The sequence below is a fragment of the Triticum aestivum genome, chromosome 4D (genome assembly GCF_018294505.1).
Source record: "Triticum aestivum cultivar Chinese Spring chromosome 4D, IWGSC CS RefSeq v2.1, whole genome shotgun sequence".
Taxonomy (NCBI): domain Eukaryota; kingdom Viridiplantae; phylum Streptophyta; class Magnoliopsida; order Poales; family Poaceae; genus Triticum; species Triticum aestivum.
This window is the reverse complement of record NC_057805.1, coordinates 400,127,658-400,146,892: the sequence shown is the minus strand read 5'-3', so window position 1 is coordinate 400,146,892 and position 19,235 is coordinate 400,127,658. Positions and strand designations below refer to the sequence as shown.

Below are 19,235 nucleotides of genomic sequence, written 5' to 3'. Positions count from 1 at the left end.
GGTCTCGGCAGGGCTTCGCTAAGCTTCTGCGAGAGAGAGAGGTGTTGCAGGGGAGGAGGGAGGTGCCAAAGGCTGTAGGTTGCTGCCCTCCCTCCCCCCCTTTATATAGGCCCCTGGGGGGGGGGGTGCGCCAGCCCCAAGAGATGGGATCTCAAGGGGGGCGGCGGCCACAAGGGGGGGAAGGGGTTGCCTTGCCCCCCAGGGCAAGGGGGAACTCCCCCCCTAGGGTTCCCAACCCTAGGCGCATGGGGGGAGGCCCAAGGGGGGCGCCCCAGCCCACTAGGGGTTGGTTCCCTTCCACTTTCAGCCCACGGGGCCCTCCGGGACAGGTGGCCCCACCCGGTGGACCCCCGGGACCCTTCCGGTGGTCCCGGTACAATACCGATAACCCCCGAAACTTTCCCGGTGGCCGAAACTGGACTTCCTATATATAATTCTTCACCTCCGGACCATTCCGGAACCTCTCGTGACGTCCGGGATCTCATCCGGGACTCCGAACAACTTTCGGGTTTCCGCATACATATATCTCTACAACCCTAGCGTCACCGGACCTTAAGTGTGTAGACCCTACGGGATCGGGAGACATGCAGACATGACCGAGACGCCTCTCCGGTCAATAACCAACAGCGGGATCTGGATACCCATGTTGGCTCCCACATGTTCCACGATGATCTCATCGGATGAACCACGGTGTCGAGGATTCAATCAATCCGTATGCAATTCCCTTTGTCAATCGGTATGTTACTTGCCCGAGATTCGATCGTCGGTATCCCAATACCTTGTTCAATCTCGTTACCGGCAAGTCTCTTTACTCGTACCGCAATGCATGATCCCGTGACTAACGCCTTAGTCACATTGAGCTCATTATGATGATGCATTACCGAGTGGGCCCAGAGATACCTCTCCGTCACACGGAGTGACAAATCCCAGTCTCGATCCGTGCCAACCCAACAGACACTTTCGGAGATACCCGTAGTGCACCTTTATAGTCACCCAGTTACGTTGTGACGTTTGGCACACCCAAAGCACTCCTACGATATCCGGGAGTTGCACGATCTCATGGTCTAAGGAAAAGATACTTGACATTGGAAAAGCTCTAGCAAACGAAACTACACGATCTTTTATGCTATCCTTAGGATTGGGTCTTGTCCATCACATCATTCTCCTAATGATGTGATCCCGTTATCAATGACATCCAATGTCCATAGTCAGGAAACCATGACTATCTGTTGATCAACGAGCTAGTCAACTAGAGGCTTACTAGGGACAGGTTGTGGTCTATGTATTCACACATGTATTACGATTTTCGGACAATACAATTATAGCATGAATAATAGACAATTACCATGAACAAAGAAATATAATAATAACCATTTATTATTGCCTCTAGGGCATATTTCCAACAGTCTCCCACTTGCACTAGAGTCAATAATCTAGTTACATTGTGATGAATCGAACACCCATTGCGTCCTGGTGTTGACCATGTTTTGCCCTAGGGAGAGGTTTAGTCAACGGATCTGCTACATTCAGGTCTGTATGTACTTTACAAATATCTATGTCTTCATTTTGAACACTTTCACGAATGGAGTTGAAGCGACGCTTGATATGCCTGGTCTTCCTGTGAAACCTGGGCTCCTTCGCAAGGGCAATAGCTCCAGTGTTGTCACAGAAGAGAGTCATTGGGCCCGACGCATTGGGAATCACCCCTAGGTCGGTAATGAACTCCTTCATCCAGACTGCTTCCTGTGCTGCCTCCGAGGCTGCCATGTACTCCGCTTCACATGTAGATCCCGCCACGACGCTTTGCTTGCAACTGCACCAGCTTACTGCTCCTCCATTCAAAATATACACGTATCCGGTCTGTGACTTCGAGTCATCCAGATCTGTGTCGAAGCTAGCGTCGACGTAACCCTTTACGACGAGCTCTTCATCACCTCCATAAACGAGAAACATATCCTTAGTCCTCTTCAGGTACTTCAGGATATTCTTGACCGATGTCCAGTGTTCCTTGCCGGGATTACTTTGGTACCTTCCTACCAAACTTACGGCAAGGTTTACATCAGGTCTGGTACACAGCATGGCATACATAATAGACCCTATGGCCGAGGCATAGGGGATGACACTCATCTCTTCTATATCTTCTGCCGTGGTCGGGCATTGAGCCGTGCTCAATTGCACACCTTGCAATACAGGCAAGAACCCCTTCTTGGACTGATCCATACTGAACTTCTTCAATATCTTGTCAAGGTATGTACTCTGTGAAAGACCAATGAGGCGTCTTGATCTATCTCTATAGATCTTGATGCCTAATATATAAGCAGCTTCTCCAAGGTCCTTCATTGAAAAACACTTATTCAAATAGGCCTTTATACTTTCCAAGAATTCTATATCATTTCCCATCAATAGTATGTCATCCACATATAATATGAGAAATGCTACAGAGCTCCCACTCACTTTCTTGTAAACACAGGCTTCTCCATAAGTCTGTGTAAACCCAAACGCTTTGATCATCTCATCAAAGCGAATGTTCCAACTCCGAGATGCTTGCACCAGCCCATAGATTGAGCGTTGGAACTTGCATACTTTGTTAGCATTCTTAGGATCGACAAAACCTTCCGGCTGCATCATATACAACTCTTCCTTAAGGAAGCCGTTAAGGAATGCCGTTTTGACGTCCATCTGCCATATCTCATAATCATAGTATGCGGCAATTGCTAACATGATTCGGACGGACTTCAGCTTCGCTACGGGTGAGAAAGTCTCATCGTAGTCAACCCCTTGAACTTGTCGATAACCCTTAGCGACAAGTCGAGCTTTGTAGATGGTCACATTACCATCTGCGTCCGTCTTCTTCTTAAAGATCCATTTGTTTTCTATGGCTCGCCGCTCATCGGGCAAGTCAGTCAAAGTCCATACTTTGTTTTCATACATGGATTCTATCTCGGATTTCATGGCTTCTAGCCATTTGTCGGAATCCGGGCCCGCCATCGCTTCTTCATAGTTCGAAGGTTCACCGTTGTCCAACAACATGATTTCCAGGACAGGGTTGCCGTACCACTCTGGTGCGGAACGTGTCCTTGTGGACCTACGAAGTTCAGTAACTTGATCCAAAGCTTCATGATCATCATCATTAACTTCCTCCCCAGTCGGTGTAGGCACCACAGGAACATTTTCCCGCGCTGCGCTACTTTCCGGTTCGGAAGGGGTGACTATCACCTCATCAAGTTCCACTTTCCTCCCACTCAATTCTTTCGAGAGAAACTCCTTCTCCAGAAAGGACCGTTCTTGGCAACGAAGATCTTGCCTTCGGATCTGAGGTAGAAGGTATACCCAATAGTTTCCTTAGGGTATCCTATGAAGACGCATTTTTCCGATTTGGGTTCGAGCTTTTCAGGTTGAAGTTTCTTGACATAAGCATCGCATCCCCAAACTTTTAGAAACGACAGCTTAGGTTTCTTCCCAAACCATAATTCATACGGTGTCGTCTCAACGGATTTAGACGGAGCCCTATTTAAAGTGAATGCGGCAGTCTCTAAAGCATAACCCCAAAATGAGAGCGGTAAATCGGTAAGAGACATCATAGATCGCACCATATCCAATAGAGTGCGATTACGACGTTCGGACACACCATTTCTCTGAGGTGTTCCAGGCGGCGTGAGTTGTGAAACTATTCCACATTTCCTTAAGTGTGCACCAAACTTGTGACTTAAATATTCTCCACCACGATCTGATCGTAGGAATTTTATTCTCCTGTCACGTTGATTCTCAACCTCACTCTGAAATTCTTTGAACTTTTCAAAGGTTTCAGACTTGTGTTTCATTAGGTAGACATACCCATATCTACTTAAATCATCAGTGAGAGTGAGAACATAACGATATCCTCCGCGAGCCTCAACACTCATTGGACCACACACATCGGTATGTATGATTTCCAATAAGTTGGTTGCTCGCTCCATTGTTTCGGAGAACGGAGTCTTGGTCATCTTACCCATGAGGCATGGTTCGCACGTGTCAAATGATTCGTAATCAAGAGACTCCAAAAGTCCATCTGCATGGAGCTTCTTCATGCGCTTGACACCAATGTGACCAAGGCGGCAGTGCCACAAGTATGTGGGACTATCGTTATCAACTTTACATCTTTTGATATTCACACTATAAACATGTGTAACATCACGTTCGAGATTCATCAAAAATAAACCATTGACCAGCGGGGCATGACCATAAAACATATCTCTCAAATAAATAGAACAACCATTATTCTCAGATTTAAATGAGTAGCCATCTCGAATTAAACGAGATCCAGATACAATGTTCATGCTCAAAGCTGGCACTAAATAACAATTATTGAGGTTTAAAACTAATCCCGTGGGTAGATGCAGAGGTAGCGTGCCAACGGCGATCACATCGACCTTGGAACCATTCCCGACGCGCATCGTCACCTCGTCCTTTGCCAGTCTCCGTTTATTCCGTAGTTCCTGTTTTGAGTTACAAATATGAGCAACCGCACCGGTATCGAATACCCAGGAGCTACTACGAGTACTGGTAAGGTACACATCAATTACTTGTATATCACATATACCTTGGGTGTTGCCGGCCTTCTTCTTGTCCGCTAAATATTTGGGGCAGTTCCGCTTCCAGTGACCACTTCCCTTACAATAAAAGCACTCAGTTTCAGGCTTGGGTCCATTCTTTGACTTCTTCCCGGTAACTGGCTTACCGGGCGCGGCAACTCCCTTGCCGTCCTTCTTGAAGTTCTTCTTACCCTTGCCCTTCTTGAACTTAGTGGTTTTATTCACCATCAACACTTGATGTTCTTTTCTGATCTCTACCTCAGCTGATTTCAGCATTGAATATACCTCGGGAATGGTCTTTTCCATCCCCTGCATATTGTAGTTCATCACAAAGCTCTTGTAGCTTGGTGGAAGCGACTGGAGGATTCTGTCAATAACCGCGTCATCCGGGAGATTAACTCCCAGCTGAGACAAGAGGTTGTGCAACCCAGACATTCTGAGTATGTGCTCACTAACAGAACTGTTCTCCTCCATTTTACAGCTGAAGAACTTGTCGGAGACATCATATCTCTCGACCCGGGCATGAGCTTGAAAAACCAGTTTCAGCTCCTCGAACATCTCATATGCTCCATGTTTCTCAAAACGCTTTTGGAGACCCGGTTCTAAGCTGTAAAGCATGCCGCACTGAACGAGGGAGTAATCATCAGCACGCTGCTGCCAAGCGTTCATAACGTCTTGGTTCTCAGGGATTGGTGCTTCACCTAGCGGTGCTTCTAGGACATAATCTTTCTTGGCTGCTATGAGGATGATCCTCAGGTTCCGGACCCAGTCCGTATAGTTGCTGCCATCATCTTTCAGCTTGGTCTTCTCTAGGAACGCGTTGAAATTGAGGACAACGTGGGCCATTTGATCTACAATACATAGTGTAAAGATTTTAGACTAAGTTCATGATAATTAAGTTCATATAATCAAATTATTTAATGAACTCCCACTCAGATAGACATCCCTCTAGTCATCTAAGTGAAACATGATCCGAATTCAACTAGGCCGTGTCCGATCATCACGTGAGACGGACTAGTCAAGATCGGTGAACATCTCCATGTTGATCGTATCTTCTATACGACTCATGCTCGACCTTTCGGTCCTCCGTGTTCCGAGGCCATGTCTGTACATGCTAGGCTCGTCAAGTCAACCTAAGTGTATTGCGTGTGTTCCCAGGCCATGTCTGTACATGCTAGGCTCGTCAACACCCGTTGTATTCGAACGTTAGAATCTATCACACCCGATCATCACGTGGTGCTTCGAAACAACGAACCTTCGCAACGGTGCACAGTTAGGGTGAACACTTTCTTGAAATTATTATAAGGGATCATCTTACTTACTACCGTCGTTCTAAGCAAATAAGATGCAAAAACATGATAAACATCACATGCAATCAAATAGTGACATGATATGGCCAATATCATCATGCTCCTTTGATCTCCATCTTCGGGGCACCATGATCATCTTTGTCACCGGCATGACACCATGATCTCCATCATCATGATCTCCATCATTGTGTCTTCATGAAGTTGTCACGCCAACGATTACTTCTACTTCTATGGCTAACGCGTTTAGCAACAAAGTAAAGTAATTTACATGGCGTTATTCAATGACACGCAGGTCATACAAAATAATAAAGACAACTCCTATGGCTCCTGCCGGTTGTCATACTCATCGACATGCAAGTCGTGATTCCTATTACAAGAATATGATCAATCTCATACATCACATATATCATTCATCACATCTTCTGGCCATATCACATCACATAGCACTTGCTGCAAAAACAAGTTAGACGTCCTCTAATTGTTGTTGCAAGTTTTTACGTGGTTTGTAGGTTTCTAGCAAGAACGTTTCTTACCTACGTATGATCACAACGTGATTTGCCAATTTCTATTTACCCTTCATAAGGACCCTTTTCATCGAATCCGTTCCGACTAAAGTAGGAGAGACAGACACCCGCTAGCCACCTTATGCAACTTGTGCATGTCAGTCGGTGGAACCAGTCTCACGTAAGCGTACGTGTAAGGTCGGTCCGGGCCGCTTCATCCTACAATGCCGCCGAAACAAGAAACGACTAGTAGCGGCAAGAAGAATTGGCAAACTCAACGCCCACAACTGCTTTGTGTTCTACTCGTGCATAGTAACTACGCATACACCTGGCTCATGATGCCACTGTTGGGTATCGTAGCATAATTTTAAAAAATTTCCTACGCTCACCAAGATGCATCTATGGAGTCTACTAGCAACGAGGGGAAAGGAGTGGATCTACATACCCTTGTAGATAGCGAGCGGAAGCGTTCCAATGAACGTGGATGACGGAGTCGTACTCGCCGTGATCCAAATCACCGATGACCGAGTGCCGAACGGACGGCACCTCCGCGTTCAACACACGTACGGTGCAGCGACGTCTCCTCCTTCTTGATCCAGCAAGGGGGAAGGAGAGGTTGATGGAGATCCAGCAGCACGACGGCGTGGTGGTGGATGTAGCGGGTCTCGGCAGGGCTTCGCTAAGCTTCTGCGAGAGAGAGAGAGAGGTGTTGCAGGGGAGGAGGGAGGTGCCAAAGGCTGTAGGTTGCTTCCCTCCCTCCCCCCCTTTATATAGGCCCCTGGGGGGGTGCGCCAGCCCCAAGAGATGGGATCTCAAGGGGGGCGGCGGCCACTAGGGGCTGGTTCCCTTCCACTTTCAGCCCACGGGGACCTCCGGGACAGGTGGCCCCACCCGGTGGACCCCCGGGACCCTTCCGGTGGTCCCGGTACAATACCGATAACCCCCGAAACTTTCCCGGTGGCCGAAACTGGACTTCCTATATATAATTCTTCACCTCCGGACCATTCCGGAACCTCTCGTGACGTCCGGGATCTCATCCAGGACTCCGAACAACTTTCGGGTTTCCGCATACATATATCTCTACAACCCTAGCGTCACCGGACCTTAAGTGTGTAGACCCTACGGGTTCGGGAGACATGCAGACATGACCGAGACGCCTCTCCGGTCAATAACCAACAGCGGGATCTGGATACCCATGTTGGCTCCCACATGTTCCACGATGATCTCATCGGATGAACCACGGTGTCGAGGATTCAATTAATCCGTATGCAATTCCCTTTGTCAATCGGTATGTTACTTGCCCGAGATTCGATCGTCGGTATCCCAATACCTTGTTCAATCTCGTTACCGGCAAGTCTCTTTACTCGTACCGCAATGCATGATCCCGTGACTAACGCCTTAGTCACATTGAGCTCATTATGATGATGCATTACCGAGTGGGCCCAGAGATACCTCTCCGTCACACGGAGTGACAAATCCCAGTCTCGATCCGTGCCAACCCAACAGACACTTTCGGAGATACCCGTAGTGCACCTTTATAGTCAACCAGTTACGTTGTGACGTTTGGCACACCCAAAGCACTCCTACGGTATCCGGGAGTTGCACGATCTCATGGTCTAAGGAAAAGATACTTGACATTGGAAAAGCTCTAGCAAACGAAACTACACGATCTTTTATGCTATGCTTAGGATTGGGTCTTGTCCATCACATCATTCTCCTAATGATGTGATCCCGTTATCAATGACATCCAATGTCCATAGTCAGGAAACCATGACTATCTGTTGATCAACGAGCTAGTCAACTAGAGGCTTACTAGGGACAGGTTGTGGTCTATGTATTCACACATGTATTACGATTTCCGGACAATACAATTATAGCATGAATAATAGACAATTACCATGAACAAAGAAATATAATAATAACCATTTATTATTGCCTCTAGGGCATATTTCCAACAAATACTCCCTCCGTTCCAAAATATAGTGCTTCTTCTATTCCCGTGCTTCAACTTTGACCATAAATTTAACCAACGAGACCGATTGCGGCGGAAGCAAAAATTATATCGGTGAATTCGTATTCAAAAGAAGTTTTCAATTATATAATTTTTTCTCCCGCCGCAGTCAGTCTTATTGGTTAAATTTATGGTCAAAGTTGAACTTCGAGAAGCGCGAGCGCACTATATTTTGAAATGGAGGGAGTAATAGGAAGCATAAGCACAGATAGATAAAAGAGTACTTTCTTCTTTCAACTAATTATAACTTAGCGACTCAAATGCATTTGATAAGAAAAATCTTTTCATTCAGTTCTATGGCGAACCACAAATATCAGCATACTCCCTCCGCCCTTGAAAGAATGTACTTCCAACTTTGTTGAAAAGTCGATTTTTTTCATGTTTCAAGGACGGACGGAGTATTCATCATCACAAATCAAGTTCAAATTTTAACTCTATCTGCAACAGCTGAAGGCATGGTGGATGCACATCTCCTTCAGATCTGCATCCTAAATCTTAATAGGTTTTAGGAATATAAAAATTACAAAACCAGAGAGTGGAATTTGATGGTCTACACAATTTGAAGATAAAAAAGAAATTTAAATCCAACATTAAATATTTTCAGAGTAGCAGTTCCCACACCAAATACTCCTTGTTCCAAAATTCCCTAGAAATCGACCACAAAAATTGGTTGTTGTCTTTAATTATTTCCCTGAAGCAAATCAAGATAAACAAATAAATAAACACATGCTGGACATGCAGGAAGCATGGCTAATAATCGAAAATTAACACCTGTTATCACCTATTTTTGCCACACTTGCTTGGTCTGGTAGGAGAGGATAAACTGAATGAAGCAGGGTACCTCTTGTGCCCGGCCGCCCGGCAGAGCACCGCAGGTGAGACCCACAGGTCGGCCAGCAGATTCGCGAGCGCACGTGCTGCTCTGCTTGCATGGCGCACGATGCTCTCCAGCAGCGACTCGACCACAGCGCCCCTGCCCACGGACACGATGACCGGACGCCGAGCAGCGCGCCAAGACGCAGGTCGAACCCCAGCCACACCTCGTGGTTTGCGGACGACAGGGCAGACATGAGCGACTTGTAGAGCAAGAGCACCCCTGCTTTCCGCGACGCACGCGGCAGATGGCGTAGATTTCTCTAGAGTCTCCTTGGTATTGTGTTGGTGCCGAGACAGAGCGTTCAGCGGCCATGGCGACGGACAGTGTGGAGATGCCGTCGGGATCGCGGTGGGGGCATGGGGCGCGAGATGGTGGTACGAAAATCGAAGGCGGAGGAGAGCGCGTGGGAGAGAACGACGAAGGCCGTCGCCGGCGGGGAAGTCAGACATTTTTTGAGCGCGTTTGTCTCTATGCCGGAGGACATCCGACATCGCCGCTTGGGATGCTGAGAGGAGGCACCGTCACCATACGCCCTGCTCCGCCTCCAATTACCCATCACGCTCCCACCTTGTCCCCCGTACCCGGCAGCCGCGCTCCGACGTCACCCAGGGCTGTTTGGTTCTAGGCCTAACATTATCATATTTTATCACATATTTTTAATAAGCTTGCCTACGGTTAGTTTATCAAAACGAGAGCCACAAGTTGACAAGACTAATGAAATCTTGCCACACTTTTTACCATGTGGGGCTTAAGTGTGTCGTGTCTAAGGTGTGGCTGAAACCAAACACTCATTTAAGTTGATCAAACTTGCCTAACCTTAGATGTGTCAGGTCTTTGGCAAAGTTAGTCACAAATCAAACAACCCCTATGCAAGAGTTCTTCATTTGAGCACCTCCTTGTGAAAAGACCTGGTGACCACGCCACACCCGTGGATCCACCGCGCACATCTCTCTTATCTATCCTCGTCGCGCATGACGCCTGGCGAGCTGATATGTGTCCGGGTTCAGGGAGCGCAGGGACCAAGAGGTGAAGAGAGGAGGGCTGACGGGGAGGAATTTGAGAGGGGTTCTGGAAGACTCGGTTTCTTTCGGGAGAGAACATTCAGACTCTCGGCACGCCACAGGGTGTTTGAGGACGACAAGTTTCAGTCTCAGTCATACGTTCAGATCCAACGGTGTAGATGACGCAAAGGCAAGCACACCATCATCATCAACTCACTTTTTATAGGAAGTAGAGAAATGTGCACGTTCACCTTTTTGAACATACAAATGTTCGATCCAATTTTCACGATAAAATGGTGAATTTTACAATTGCTACTAGTTATATATAAACAAACTCAAACATCGTTGAATTTTTTGTGCCATGGACCCTGAATCGGTGAATCCTGATAAGCACTGGACCCTATAATCTACACGTCTCAATTTTTCTTTTTGCGACTACGTCTCAAACTAGTTAGCCTGTACCAGAGGTTCCTAGACGCTACTGATGTGCGTGCGTGGCGTGCCTAAGCACGTCGGCGTCGCACTCGCCGTGATCGCTCTGCCCGGCAGAGCCGGAGCCGCCGCGCCGCTCGCCTTGCTTCAGAGCGTTGTACCGGGCGACGTCGAACTGGCGGGCCCGCATGAGGCGGCGCTGCCTCGTGGCGAAGCGGCTCCGGTAGAAGCCCTCGAAGGACGGCTCCGTGGCCGTCCGCATGAAGAAGGTGTAGCCGGACATGAAGTAGATGGACGTGACGTAGAAGCACACGGGCTCCATCACGTCCCACGACAGCTCCCAGAAGGTGAGCCGCATGAACCCCAGCGTCTGCGCCGCCAGCAGGCCCAGCCCGCACCACAGCTCCCGCCGCACCTGCGCCGCTGCCTTGGCGTCGATGACCGCCTTCTGCCGCTCCAGCGCCTGCAGCTCCCGCGTGCGCGCCTCGACGTCGTCGCCCGCGGCCGCCGCCCGCGACGGCGCCGGCAGCATGCTCCCGATCGCCTTCGCGACCTGGTCGGGGCGTAGGAAGACGGCGTCGGCGAGGACGATGACGACACCGGCCTCGTCGAGCGCCGAGGCGAGCCTGCGCCCGCCCTCCGCGCCGCCCGCAATGTCGACGCAGAGCGCCGCGTACTCTGACCTGGACACGACGCTCTGGGGGTTGGCCCTCAGCGTGGCGCGCGCCGCCTCCATCTCCGCCGCCCTCGCCACCTTCCTCGCCTCCTGCAGCGTCACGCCCGTCTCCCCGGGCCTCCACGGCACGGCGGCAGGCGGCGGCGTGAGCCCGTCGACGAGGCGGTTGAACAGCTGGTCGCCGACGGGGAAGGCGGGGAAGCAGTGGTGCGGGAGCGGGACGGAGACGGTGGAGTAGCGGGCGGTGGCCGGGCGCGGGCGCAGGAATGCGAGCGTGGGGCAGTCCTCCACCACCGGCAGCGTCCGGCGCGCCGGGAGGATGGGAGGCGGGGGCTTGGGCACGGCGGCGGCGCAGGTGGCCGCGTTCTTGGCTGCCCATATGCTCCGTGCAATGGTTCTGCGGAACGCCATTTTTCTTTCTGGCACGAGTTTCGCTGGCTTTGTTTGTGGTACGTGACAGAGACGAGAGCTCGAGCTCGGATGTTTGGTGGGTGGGTGAGTCGGAATGGGGGGACGGGGCGGGGTATTTATACCAGGCTAGTGTGACGCGGCGGATAGAGCCGCGTTTTACCAGCCGAAATCCAGGCAATTAAAAACGAGGATTGAATGTGGCGCTGACCTGGATTCATCGGCTAGCTAGGCGTGCGGTTCAGAGGCCAGCTCGTCGGAGCTGGAGACATGCGGTAGTGCTGACTAATTCCGATGGCGACGACACGTACGTTGTGACTCTGTGCGGCGAGAGGTCGTACAAAAATGTGACCAACGCGTTAGGCGAAACCGCGAACTGCAAGTTCGTTTAGTCTGTTTTTCTTTTCTTGGAAACCCGGTCAGCTCGGCACGCAAGTCAGATGGAGCATTCCAAACAAACATACCACACCTTATTCAGCTTGTTGCTTATCTTGCTGCGAGGAGATATTGCCGTTACGCTTACAGAAAGTAGTAAGTAGTAACCGTGCACGTGTTTCAACCATAATTTAGAAACAAATGAAAACATGAGGCCGTTAGCTCCAGAGTTAGAAAAAGAACAAACATCTGTTTTTTATTTACAGTTACTAAAAAAATGTTTTACTCCATGTGTTTCTTACTGTCTTGTTGCCATGGGAAAATAATTGCAACGACTTTAAGAAAAACTAATTGTGTATATTAAATCAAGCATATTACAAAGGCATATAAATAACAATGGGATTTCTTTTAAAATTAACCATTGTGTTTTTTTTGCAAATAAAACATGCACATATCAAGAGCAAAAGACATGGCGAACCAATCTTTGGTTGGATGGTTAGGAGGACATTGATATCCCCAGCACACCAGGGTTCAAGTCCTAGACTTGACGTTGTTGATCACATTTTCCTGTATTTATTTCAGATCTTTCAACGATGTACCTTCAGTGGAAAGAGACGTTCCCGTGGACTATGATGGCGTTTGTGCCTTTTAGAGATTTCAATATATGGTACATACGGGTAAAATGAATAAATCGACACTCTAAAATGTGTCTATATACATCCGTATATAATCCGTATTGAAATCTCTAAAGGTCTTATATTTAGAAACGGAGGGAGTATTGTGATAAACTATAGAGAACCATGATCCGATTATCCAAAACTTGATGAAACTCAGATGAGATATGATATTGATAAAATAATATATATAAGTTTGTTTTGCACAATAACCAAAATCCCAAACCAAATGAAGTGTAGGTTGATTTTTATGAAACATGAGGTTTATTTTGCAAATATGTTGTAGCACAACTTGTGCATGAATCTTGTCAATCTATAGCTAGTCTTCTATCAATGACTTCGTCAATCTTGAAATTGTGGGGTTCGGTCTTTTATCATGTGTTGTGAATGTGTGATAGTGCTTGTGCACTTATATGCCATACTCTCTTGAAACAGACTTTTGCCCGCTTTGTAGATAAAGCATAAACTAAAGTACACGCTCAAACGATACAAGATAGTCATATTTTCTAGGATAAAAAAGTAGTATGCATAAATTGCTATCTACGTACAGTATGATTTTAGGTCGTCCGTCAATTCCATCCGGGGGCACGGCCAAATATTTTTGTAATTCAGGGACAAAACTTGCCCGTGCTGATATGTACCCTGCTCCGTGGACTTGTGCAGTGTGCACAATATATATACCCGCGTGTGTACAAACCTAGATAAGCAAGAAAGGCATGTTTCATGTTTATCCTCAATGGGAAAGCTGGATGACATATATATGTATATGTCCGGGAGTTGAGTTCTGGACTGAACATCCTCATCGCCTACCAAATGTTTCTCTTGGTTGTAAGCAAGTCAAACAAGTTGCTCGATTGCTAAGTGTCAGCAAGCTAATATTGGATAGGCATGCCGGCATTATTTTACGCTAGGTTTTCCCTAATCACAGCAATTATGCAGATACAATAGTATTTGTCATTCTAAATGGCTGAGTACGTGGAAGCATGCAAAAGGAGACGAAGCTATCAAAGCTATATATTCCTTGTTATCAGATCAGACAGAGTACGCACGCGGTGCTTGGAAGGTCGCAATTGCAACCCGCAGCTTGCTTGCTAGATGATGACAATGATGCGCACGATCAATCAATGCGTTACTGGAAGGCTGACCATTTGATCGGTTCCATCAACCTTTAAGGATGTAATGCCGTGAAATTGTGATGGATACTCCTTTAAGGAAACCTTTTTTTTTTGCTGTAACCCTTAAGTAAAACTTACCAGAAGTAGTTATGATATGGAATTCATCACCTGTACTTAAATCTCAATGGATTCTTTGGTCACACTTTAGCAACATGTTTTATTCGTTTGCTGCTTTACAAAATAAAATAATAAACTGGCTAGCTCTAATTTGTGACCCTTCACATTTGCAAAGATCGTCTTAATCCCCGGAGGCGTCATAATATGCAATCTCTTGTTATTGTGATGTAAAAGGCAATGAGGTGAGTCGCCTATTTGTATAGAATAAAGTTTCTGCATTGGACCTTGAAATAGGCTATTTGGTCATACAAAGCCATAAACTACAAAACAGTTACTTTTTCTCCGGACTTCCAAAGCTATTGCAAATACGTACACCCTATAAATATGAATTGATGGAAGTATAGTACTCTCTCCATTAAAAAATATAAGATTTTTTGGATATTTCAATATGAACTACATACATACTAAAATGGGTGAACAAACACACTAAAACATGCATATATACATCCGATTTAGAAATAAGTTAGGACGTCTTATATTTGTGAACGGAGGGACTAATAAAGTGTTTCGTGAGGCTTCTTGTAGTTCAATTGTTTTTCTCTTCCTTTTCTACATGTGGAAGAATTGGGCACTAGTCTCAAAGGGCCCTGTTATGGAGAATGACTTTACCATGTGCACATTCATGTGGAGGTGATCTAGCGAACTAATTTATCTCCCATTTTCTTCACAACTGTATATATAGCTGCATTGATGTTGACTATGGAGAAATTATATGTGTATTGGTTAGCACCGACATGAAAATAGAAGATTGGGTCTGCACTATACGCTAACAACTTGTACGACGGGTGATGTCAATAGGCTACTAGAAGGTTGGTCATTTGATTGGTTCCATCAACCTTACAAGATGTAATGTTGTGAACATGTAACAAATCCTTCCTTAAGAAAAACTTACTAGAAGTAGTAATGATATAGAGTTGACCTTTATTTGAGGGAAACCTCAATGGTTCCTTTGATCGCACTTTAGCAACATGTTTTATGGGTTTCCTGCTTTACAAAAGAAAATAAGCTAGCTAACTCTAATATGTGGCCCTTCACATTTGCAAAGGTCGTCATAATCTCTTGAGGCATCATAATATCCATATACACAGTCTCTTTTTTTTGAGACAGAAAAGGCAATAAAGTGTCACATATTTGTAACGAATAAAGCCTATATTTGACTTTAAAATATGCTAATTGGTCATACTAAAATCGTCAACTATAAAATGGTTATTTTCTCTCAAGACTTAGAAGCTATTGCAATTAGCCCCCTAGAAATATGAATCGTGAGAAATTTAACCCTTAAGAAAGTGTTTCATGAGGCTTCTCGTAGTTCGATTGGTTTTTCTTTCTTTTTCTACACATGGAGGAAGAGGGCACTAGTCTCAAAGAGCCCTATTTTCGAGGATTATTTTGCCACGTGGACATTCATGTCGAGCTGATCTAGTGACTAATTCTTTCTCTTTTCTCAGCTACAATATATAGACGCATTGATGTTGACTACCGTGAAACTATGTGTGTATTGGTCATATCACTGTCATGAAAATAGAAGGTTGGGGCTGCACTATACGCTAACAACATCTATGATGTGGGATGTCAATAGGCTATTGGAAGGCTGGTCATTTGAATGGTCCCATTAACCTTACATAATGTAACACGGTGAACATGTAACATGTCCTCCTTTTAAGAAAGACTTACTAGAAGTAGTAATGATATGGAATTGACATTTATTTAAACCTCAATGGTTTCTTTGATCACACTTTAACATGTTTTATTTGCTTGTTGCTTTAGAAAATAAAATAATAAAGTAGGTAGCTCGAATTTTTGGCCCTTCACATTTGCAAAGATCATCTTTAATCTCTCGAGGCATCATAATATACATATATGAAGTCTCTTTTGTTGAGATAAAAAAGGAAATAAGGTGACACATATTTGTATAGCATAAAGTTCCTATATTGGACCTTGAAATATGCTACCTGGTCATTCTAAAATCGTAAACTACAAAATGGTTATTTTTCTCCCAATAATTCCAAAGCTATTGCAAATACACCCAAGAAATATGAATTGATGGAGGTTAACCCTTAAGAAAGTGTTTCATAAGGCTTCTCTACATGTGGAGGAAGATGGCACTTGTCTCAAAGAGCCTTGGTCTCGAGGATGTCTTTGCCACATGGAAAATCTCGTGGAGTCGATCATGCAGCTAATATCTTTCCCTTTTCTCACACTATTATATATAGTTGCATTATTGTTTACTATGGAGAAACTATGTGTGTTTGGGTGTACCACTTCCATTAAAATAGAAGATTGGGGTTGCACTATATGCTAACAACACGTATGATAGGGTGAGTCATCCTTTTTTGAGAACAGAAATCCAAAGGGCATCCTATATAAAACAATTATCAAGTAAACTAGTAGCCGCCACTACAGTGAATAGACCATAAGACATAAAACAATTAGAAGAAATTATAGAAAAACCATATTGGTGTCTTTTTCGTTTGATTTTACGTCATTCGCCAAAAATAAAAAATTACAATGAACCAACAGTAAAGGAAAGAAACACATGCAAACACCCTCATCATGCCAAGCTTTGAAGACCGCAACCGATACTTGCCACTACAAACAAGATCTAGCCACGGAAGGAACATGGGTTGGAGGATCACTCCACACGATGCACGCTTGCCATGCCGTAGAACAAACTGGAGAAGAGGTTGAAGTCACAGCACCAAGAGCTAGCTAGATGCTTCCCTTGATTGACACACCAACTGCCAAGATTTGAATAGAGACAACAAATCTAGCAACTCGTACCCTCACATGTCTTCGTCGGCGCTAGGTCAGATGTTGTCTAGATAGGGAGAGGTTGGCAATAGGGCTGGACCAAAACCTCGTAGCTCACGAGCTTAATGAGCGCTTGAAAGTTCGGCTCGTTATGCTCGTGGCTTCGCTTCTTAATGAATAGAGCCAATCATTGATTTCAGCTTGTTAAGCTTAACAAGCTTATTGAACGAGCTAAAGAGTTTCACGAGTAGCTCGTTAAGCTCGTTAGTAACAACACAAAACATAATTTTATCTTACGCGACAAAGTTTTCGTAGCACCTTAGTCCATCTATTCAATCTAGTCTACATAAGAGGCAACAAACTAGTGCATTTTCTTTTGTAGTTATCATCTTCCTTCTTAAAAAGCACATCTAAACACCCATCATGTAGACTGTAACACATCAAAATCTGTTAACGAGCGCTCGCGAGTGCTCACGAGCTTAATGAGCTTCAAACGAACTGAGCCGAGCAGGGTTTTCTGCTCCTTAATCTTAGCGAGCTTAACGAGCCGAGCCTTAGCGAGCATGAGCTTAACGAGTTTAGCAGCTCGTAATCCACCCCTAGCTGGCGAGACCCTAATCTAATGCTCCATTACTACTTCTTGAGCTTGCGTTGGTTTTTCCCTTGAAGAGGAAAGGGTGATGCAGCAAAGTAGAGATAAGTATTTCCCCCAGTTAGAGAACCAAGGTACCAATCTAGTAGGAGACAACGCACAAATCACCAATACCTGCACAAACAATCAAACAACTTGCACCCAACGCGATAAAGGGGTTGTCAATCCCTTCACGGTTATTTGCAAAAGTGAGATCTAATAGAGATAGATGAAACTAAACAAAAGGTAAAGTAAATATTTTTGGTTTCTAGATCGGAAAGTAAAAGATTGCAAAATAGTAGATCGGAAACTTATATGATGGAAAATAGACCCGGGGGCCATAGGTTTCACTAGAGGCTTCTCTCAAGATAGCAAATAATATGGCGGGTGAACAAATTACTGTCGAGCAATTGATAGAAAAGCGCAAAGTTATGATGATATCTAAGGCAATGATTATGCAATATAGGCATCACGTCCGTGTCAAGTAGACCGAAACGATTCTACGTAGCTCTACTACTATTACTCCACACATCGACTGACTCCTGCCTGCATCTAGAGTATTAAGTTCATGAAGAATAGAGTAACGCATTAAGTAAGATGACATGATGTAGAGCAATAAACTCAAGCAATATGATGTAAACCCCATCTTTTTATCCTCGATGGCAACAATACAATACATGCCTTGCTGCCCTTACTATCACTGGGAAAGGACACCGCAAGATTGAACCCAAAGCTAAGCACTTCTCCCATTGCAAGAAAAACCAATCTAGTTGGCCAAACCAAACCGATTGTTCGAAGAGAATTACAAAGATATCAAATCATGCATAAAAGAATTCAGAGAAGATTCAAATAATATTCATAGATAAGCTGATCATAAATCCACAATTCATCGGATCTCGACAGACACACCGCAAAAGAAGATTACATCAGATAGATCTCCAAGAACATCGAGGAGAACATGGTATTGAGAATCAAAGAGAGAGAAGAAGCCATCTAAATACTAGCTATGGACCCGTAGGTCTGAGGTAAACTACTCACGCTTCATCAGAAGGGCAATAGAGTTGATGTAGAAGCCCTGCGTGATCGAATCCCCCTCCGGCAGGATGCCGGAAAAGGCCCCTAGATGGGATCTCACGGGAACAGAAGGTTGCGGCGGTGGAAAAGTGTTCTCGTTGATACTTCTGGTGGTTTGGGAATATATGTGAATATATAGGAGGAAGATCTAGGTCAGGGGGTCATCGAGGGGCCCACAAGGTAGGGGGGGCGCCCTCCACCCTTGTGGCCGCCTCGTAGCTCTTCTGTGTTGCACTCCAAGTCTCCTGGTTGTCTTCTGGTCCAAGAAAAATCATCGCGAATGTTTTATTCCATTTGGTATTCCTTTTCTGCGAAACTCAAAAACAAGGAAAAAACAAAAACTGGCATTGGGCTCTAGGTTAATAGGTTAGTCCCCAAAAATAATATAAAATAGCATATTAATGCATATAAAACATCCAAAATAGATAATATAATAGCATGGAACAATAAAAAATTATAGATACGTTGGAGACGTATCATCCATCATTGTCACCACATCCTTGATGCCATCAGGGAACCAAAATTGAAGGGAACGAATGGCCTAATTGAGAACAACAAAAGGGACGGGTCCCCACTCTTTTGGCCGCCGGCAAGGCCACCGTATAGGGTGGAGGAGGGGGAATCGGGGAGGAGGTGTGGATGAGAGATT

General features: G+C 45.5%; 1 protein-coding gene across 1 annotated transcript; it reads right to left on the bottom strand.

The window, feature by feature from the left end:
* Positions 1–10,525: 10,525 nt before the first annotated feature.
* Positions 10,526–11,863, bottom strand: LOC123100124 (calcium uniporter protein 2, mitochondrial-like). Its single transcript, XM_044522102.1, has one exon. The coding sequence runs from the start codon at positions 11,790–11,792 to the stop codon at positions 10,752–10,754; it is 1,041 nt and encodes a 346-aa protein (XP_044378037.1). The 5' UTR covers positions 11,793–11,863; the 3' UTR covers positions 10,526–10,751.
* Between the last annotated feature and the right edge of the window lie 7,372 nt (positions 11,864–19,235).

Bases quoted from the DNA above. Each gene is read 5' to 3' on its own strand.
- LOC123100124 (XM_044522102.1), bottom strand. From the start codon at position 11,792: ATGGCGTTCCGCAGAACCATTGCACGGAGCATATGGGCAGCCAAGAAC.